This window comes from Pterocles gutturalis, unplaced genomic scaffold (assembly GCF_000699245.1).
Source record: "Pterocles gutturalis isolate BGI_N339 unplaced genomic scaffold, ASM69924v1 scaffold36288, whole genome shotgun sequence".
NCBI classification, from domain to species: Eukaryota; Metazoa; Chordata; class Aves; order Pterocliformes; family Pteroclidae; genus Pterocles; species Pterocles gutturalis.
In genome coordinates, this window is record NW_010124228.1 from 1 (window position 1) to 7,600 (window position 7,600).

At 37.0% G+C, this 7,600-nt stretch overlaps 1 protein-coding gene across 1 annotated transcript; it reads left to right on the plus strand.

Moving 5' to 3' along the window:
- Nucleotides 1-2,880: 2,880 nt before the first annotated feature.
- On the plus strand, nt 2,881-6,705 carry LOC104465241 (cone cGMP-specific 3',5'-cyclic phosphodiesterase subunit alpha'-like; the record flags this gene model as incomplete). The annotated part of the gene is made up of 10 exons (XM_010078211.1): nt 2,881-3,033; nt 3,147-3,236; nt 3,471-3,611; nt 4,176-4,250; nt 4,339-4,403; nt 4,515-4,581; nt 5,334-5,381; nt 5,585-5,734; nt 6,410-6,553; nt 6,637-6,705. Coding segments are annotated over 10 exons (1,002 nt in total), but the record flags the coding sequence as incomplete, so codon positions are not given.
- Nucleotides 6,706-7,600: the final 895 nt, after the last annotated feature.

The window sequence follows — 7,600 nt, forward strand, 5'->3', positions numbered from 1 at the left end:
TGCTGGCCTCTTCTCTAAAGTAACAAGTTGCGCCACGGGAGGTTTAGGCTGGATATTAGAAAAAATTTCTTCACTGCAAGAGTGATGAGGCATTGGAACAGGCTGCCGAGGGAAGTGGTGGAGTCACCATCCCTGGAGGTGTTCAAGAAATGTGTAAATGTGGTGCTTAGGGACATGGTTCAGTGAGTTAGGTGGTGTGGGTTGACGGTTGGGGACTTGATCCTTGAGGTCTTTTCCAACCTTAATGATAATGATTCTATCCTCTCTTCACTTGGACAATATATTTGGAACTGGATAAACTTTCCAGGGATCCAAATACAGACAGATACATTGAACTACGAAGAAAACATATTGGTTACTTTTATTCTTCTTAATGGGATTTATGGGGATGACACAGGCTGCCCTTACGATAATCAATCCTCTGTGAGAGAGCGCAGTCAGTAAATATACAAAAGACATTTCAGAGTTACTTCCACACATCTAATTCCTTTCACAGAAATGCAGTCCTAGAAAGAAATTTAAAATATAAATGTAAAAGACGGGCTGTCTAAAGACTATGAAGAACTGAAAAAAAACCAAAAAACCTCAATATTTTGAATAAAATCCAGTCTACCTTCTCAGGCTTGTATGTGCTATAAATTCAACATATACCAGAAACAATTGTTAAAGAGGGAAGAGGGGAAAAAAGAAATTAAGAGTAATGATCCAAATAGCAGACAAACAATTTTAGCTCTGGCATTTTCTAGCCTTTTCATAGCCTTTTCATTATGATTTTACAACCTAGAAAATGTTTGTTTGTTTGTTTGTTTGCTTGCTTGTCTAAGTAGCTTTGTGTATAAATTATGAAAGTAGAGATTCCATTATGTGGCATCCTGCAACATTCTCCAGCCCATCAGCAAGGAAGAGACCTTCAGATCCACCACACAGATCTTTGCTGCCTAAGCTAATGCAGTAATATATAGAACCATAGAATCATAGAATGGTTTGGGTTGGAAGGGACCTTAAAGATCGCCTAGTTCCAACCCCCCTGCCATGGGCAGGGACACTTCCCACTAGACCAGGTTGCTCAAAGCTTCATCCAGCCTGGCCTTGAACACCTCCAGGGATGGGGCATCCACAGCTTCCCTGGGCAACCTGCCAGTGTTTCACCACCTCACTGTAAAAAGTTTCTTCCTCTAAATCTGCCCTCTTTCAGCTTACAGCTGTGACCCCCTGTCCTATCACTACACCCCCTGATAAAGAGTGCCTCCCCATCCCTCCTGTAGGCCCCCTTTAAGTACTGGAAGGCTGCTATTAGGTCTCCTCTGAACCTTCTCTTCTCCAGGTTGAACAACCCCAACTCTTTCAGCCTGTCCTCATATGGGAGGTGCTCCAGCCCTCTAATAATTTTTGGGGCCCTCCTCTGGACTTGCTCCAGGTCCATGTCTTTCCTGTGCTGAGGACTCCAGAGCTTCATGCAAGTGGGGTCTCACAAGAGCGGAGCATACAGACAAGTCTGTGAATCTTGCTTCCAGGTGGATGTCCTTGAAACAGGACTCCTTTGGACTCCCTCTGGCCAGCTGCCATTATGACAGCTGCCAGCTGTCCATGGTGTTGCAATGTAGTCTGTCTTTCTGTGGTTATCAGGCTGCTCACCACCTCTTGACATTGTCATTTAGCACCCACCACTCATCACCTTGAGAAATTAGAAGCAGAACTGTTAAAGGAAATTCAGGGAGAATCTGCCATTGACTGTAGATCAGGCTTTGAGTACACATCTCTCCAAAGAAGAAGTTTGAGTTAGAAGTGACAGATATGAGAGGATGGAAAAGGCTCAGTGAAGACAGAGTTGGGCTATTTTAGCTGCTTAGTAGAACCATGTCACTTCTCAGTATGCACATATTGAGAGATTTCAATCCCCCCCACTCATAACTCATGTCATTTAGATGTATTATTGTAAGAACATCATAAAACACAATAACCCTTGACAAATTTCCCTGACAAATTTCAAATCCCTTTTTTAAACTAATGAGAACACTAAAGCATTTCAAAGAAAAATCAATAATTTCTTTGATATGAGGAAATGAAACAGTTTTCCATGAAACATGAACTAGCTTCCCAGTATTTTTTACATAAAAGAAAGAAAAGAATAGCTTTTACTAAATCCTCCTCAGCAGTCGGTTTCAAGGATGAAACTAGTGGGGTTGTTAGTTGTGGCTCATCCAGTTAGTCCTGTGGTCTCCTTCCCACAGGATCACACATCCAACAAAAGCAGCTCCGTATCCTGATCCCCCTGGTCCTACACCCTCCCATTCACCAGTAGAGCATGTTGGGCTGGGAGCAACAGGAATGGGAGGCTATCAGACAGGAAGGACTAAGAAACGGCTCAGCCAGATGCATACTTGCTGGGGAGGCCTCTCTGCCAGAAGCATTTTTAGCCATACACATTCAGGACAGATAGTAGTTTTAAACACTGTGTAATGGGACAGTATCATGAATTTTATCTACAGAAATAATGAAATAACAATAAATATTAACAATATATATTAACATAGCTATGAAGTAATTCACTTACATGCAAGCCACATGTATTAGACTCTCAGGTAGCCACAAAGTCATATTACTCTCTCCTTTACTCCAGATTTTCCCATATTTTTAATTCCTCAAATTCTCCATCATTCTAGTAAAAACCTGCACAGAACTCAGTTTCAGAAGCTATATTCATAACCAATGCCTAAATTAAGCTTGTACATATAGCTCTGCAAGACTGGGTTACTTAATTATATTTTTTTGCAAGTATAAACCTTTTTTATTGCAAACATATGTTATTGAATGAAATTATCTTGTCATGGTAACTAATTGGTAAGTGTTTCATGTTTTTTTTTTTTTCTTTTATTTCAGAACAACCATTTCTCTGACTTTTTGGACAAAAAAACTGGTTATACAACAATCAATATGTTGGCAACCCCAATTATGCAGGGTAAAGAGGTGCTTGCTGTTGTGATGGCACTCAACAAATTAAATGCCACCGAGTTCTCAAAAGAGGATGAAGAGGTAATAACTTCAAATGACATAACAACAGGGCAGTTGTTAATTCCAAGTAGTCTGAGTGAATCTGCCTCTTAAGTTGACACTTTTGTCTTATTTTTGCTCTTTGTCATTTTTAGGTCTTTAAAAAATACCTCAATTTTATATCTTTGGTCCTAAGAAATCATCATATGACATATCTCTACAATATTGAATCTCGAAGAAGTCAGGTATGTAAGAATTTCTTAATGATAATAGTTCGTTTTCATGTGAAACCATTATTATTCACACTATTTTATATTCTTGCAAACTTATTGAAGTAAGGATAGCATCTATTTAATTTTGTTATTTGATAATAGTAACGCACCATATAATTTTATTCTGGAATGCCTAGGATTCATATGTTTTTGTTTGTTTTCTTACTGTTGTGAACATTTACCCTCTTTCTCTTTTGTTGCAAATAGATGCTTTTGTGGTCGGCCAACAAAGTATTTGAAGAGCTAACAGATATAGAACGTCAGTTTCACAAAGCACTGTATACTATTCGAATGTACTTGAATTGTGAAAGATATTCTGTTGGTCTGCTGGACATGACTAAAGAGAAGGTAACAATAATTTTGCCTACTTGCTAGAAATGTGCCACTCCTACCTTTAAATTATAAAATGCATCCTTCTAATTCATTTGTTCTGCATATTTCTAGTGTATGTCTCTCCAAGACACAAAGTTACCATGCTTTCTAACCCTTTGGGACAGTTGATATAAAATCTAATCATGTTACAAAAATTACAGGCAAAATGTAAGCATGGCAAAGGATACAAACATGATAAAGGCTAATTCTGAAATAATTTTTCATATTATTAATTCTATACGAGAAAGGGTAGAAGAGAGAAGTGCAGGTCAGATTATTGCTTTATAAATACCTGCCTTCTAAAACAACAATTAACCTGTACAACCATTAAGAGATAAACTTAAGACTATTCTGCAATTTACTGGCAAATATTTGCCTGGAATATTTTTAACAATGTTTTCTTAATATTGTCTGAAATGAGACCATAGTACAGCTATGGAGAAGGAAAAAAAATTGCTATCCACAGATGTCATGTTATCTATGAACACAGAACTTATTTTTTTTTTCCCTTTTGCTAAACCCTGTGTATCATTTTCTTAGGAGTTCTATGATGAGTGGCCAATCCGGCTGGGGGAGGCAGAGCCTTACAAAGGCCCCAAGACACCTGATGGACGAGTGAGGATATTAATTTTTCTTTTTATGAATCTTAATTTTGACATTGAGGTTGTGCAGGTCACCTAAATGTTTTTCTCTTTTTATTTAGGAAGTCAACTTTTATAAGATTATTGACTATATTTTACATGGAAAGGAAGAAATCAAAGTAATTCCGTAAGTATTCATTGGCAGCCTGTGAATGTGTGGTAATTACATATATTGCTGGGATAGAATAATAACATGTCTGTATTGTAGAAATAATTTAATTTCGTTCTCTCTTTAAAGGTCACCTCCAGCAGATCACTGGTGTCTTGTCAGTGGATTACCAACATATGTTGCTGAAAATGGATTTGTAAGTTCATAGCAAAAGTAAAACTAAAAGTGTCAGTGTGTGTACTTCTTCTGATTGAACAAAAAAAAGCCCAAACCTCCCTATGACTAAAACCCTCTACAAAAATAATGTGCTACTTGCAGTGTAGTTGGCTCACAGTGAAACCATGTGAATCAGTAGTCTGAATGGAGACAAGCCTTCAGCACAAACAGCCAAAACATCAGGAAAGTTTCCCTCTATAATGTGGTGACATTGGAGGTATAATGTGTGCATCTGATGTCACTTTCCACGTCTGCTAACTAGCTCTCACAACAAAATGTCAAAGTAAGAAAATCATCATATACACAGTTTCAAAATTTTCATTTTTTTCTTATCTCTTCTTGTGTAGACAATATACGTAATTCAAAGATGTGATATATGACAGTTACTAGTAATCCTATAACATTTTTAATAGCAGTAAGGACAGAGCCCTTAGTACTCAGTTATTTCTTTCTATAAACCCCCACGCCATATTAAACTAGAAGTTATTTTCTTAACCATTATGCTTATGCACTGTGAGACATCACACGAGGGACTTTGCTACAAGCACTCCAGAATGATGTCTATTAGAATAATCATATCTAATTTAATAGGAACAGTTTTAATTTCTGTAGGTAGCTAGGGTGGTCACTGTTTTTAGCTTAGAAAATAAAAATGCCTTTTTAAAATATCAGGCCAAATCTTGGTGCGCATTGTATTCTATTTAAACAATGTCTCCTTTTCTTATGCTGCAGATTTGTAACATGATGAATGCACCAGCAGACGAATATTTCACATTTCAGGTAACTGCAGCAGTGTTAATAATTATAGATATTGTAGAAAAATATGCTAATGCTTTCCAACAACTAGTTATAAAGTTGATTACATAAATAATTTCTCCTTTGTTAGTGATGCATGGGTCTTAGTTTTACATTGCCTATATCAATAGCTGTATTACTGCTTTCAAAGAATACACAACAGTTCCTGTTCTTTGGCTTTCCTACAGAAAGGACCAGTGGACGAGACCGGATGGGTTATCAAAAATGTCCTATCACTGCCTATTGTCAATAAAAAAGAAGAAATTGTGGGAGTTGCAACATTCTACAATAGGAAAGATGGAAAACCTTTTGACGAGTATGATGAACAGATCATTGAAGTAAGCTTGATAGGATTAGGGGCTTTAAGGAGCCATATGATGTTAACAAAAATATTATTGTAAAAAGTAATTTTAAAATCTCTAAAAATTTTCAAATAGGGTATATTACCATCTAACCAAATGTCTGTCTTCCTCACGATATGGTTTCTTAAGAATAAGAAATGTTATTTCCCCTTACAAACCTGAAAATATATGAGAGATCATTTACATTCCAATAATGAACAAAAAATTTTATTTTTAATTATTTGACTTTTTAGTGATGGTCCATATTTCCTAATTAGCAGTGGTTAAGCAGGTATGCTATGCTGCTTGCCAACAGATACCATGCCTGTGATCGTGGGAGTTCCCAGGGCATCCATGATGACATGCTCTTGGGCAAGATGAGATGCTACACAGTGTATCCAAGTCCACGCAGCTACCTTAAGCTTCATAAGCCCCATATACAAAATGGGAATATGGGCCCTTAATTACTAGGCTGAAACAAACTACACCATTAAAAGCTGTGAGGTGCTAAGAGAACCTGTTGGTGGAAAGTAAAAGCTTCTAACAAGTAAAGTTACACATTGCTTTTCAAAGGGCACTGCCAGAAACTGGAGTTTAAGAGAAGTAAATTGAAATTGTCAGTTTAATTTTATTGTCATGATGTCATCTTCACTTTGCTTGGCTTTGTTCCAGACTCTCACACAGTTCCTGGGGTGGTCTGTTTTAAATACTGACACTTATGACAAAATGAACAAGCTTGAAAACAGGAAAGACATTGCTCAGGAAATGCTTATGTACCAGACAAAAGCCACCCCTGCTGAAGTTGAATCTATACTGGTAAGTTTCTGTCCACAGTCACAAAATCAAAGTAGGAAATTTGCTACATGAAACCTGAATTTCTTACTCATTTTCATTTTTAGAAATACAAGGAGAAATTAAATGTAAAGAGCATAGAAGAATGTGATCAAAAAGATCTTATCAGGATTTTGGTAAGTCATTAAACTGAAAATTCTGGTAGTATGTTTGTATCAGATAGTAATGTGTCCTCATTATAGAATAAGTTATGTATAGCAAAATCCTGATTAATACAATTTATTTTAGCTATCAGTTCCACAAGTTGGATGGAGTTGATTTAATAATACATTAGCAACCTCTTCAGTTCAACATGCAGACCCCACTGTTACCTTCACGGAAACATTCCGTCCCAAGTATGTGTCAACAGACTTGCATAGTCAGAGTTATACTGAAACATTTATACAAATTAACATTCAAAGTGTTTAACTTCTTTAAATATCTACGGGGACAGTGCTGTACCCATAACTGAATTTATTTAATTTTGAAAATAAAAGAAGGGACGTTGATGTAAGGTCACTTTCATTCTGAGTAAGAGAACACATGCAGGAGCGTCCAGTGGAACTAACCTACTTTCAGATTAATTTTCCTGCATTTCCTTAGGCACAGAAGTCCAAAGACAGTAATCAGTGACTTCACAGTGACAAAACAGATTTGACCTAATCAGTTAAATCTCTGCTACTACTAAAACAAAAATGAGTCACTTTCTTTCCAGACTGTGCAGTCCTCCAGCTGCCTTATTATTTCAGTCTAGAAAGGGAGTACCTTTTTGGAGGAAAACTCCTGTTTGTGCTCACTACTGCACTTCATTATTTCTTTTGGAGCACTCCTGGAGCACATGCACTGGCTTACTTTATCTGAAACAAAACTCAAGGATGTGCTCCAGGAAAACACTGAATGAACTCCCACTGTTAATGGATCAAAACAGAGCTAGGCTGAAGAAAAAAGGATAAATACAAACAAATCTGTTGACTTCCAGTATCAACCTCTTCATATATTTCCTCCTATTACACTACATTTGCTAATGGAGAC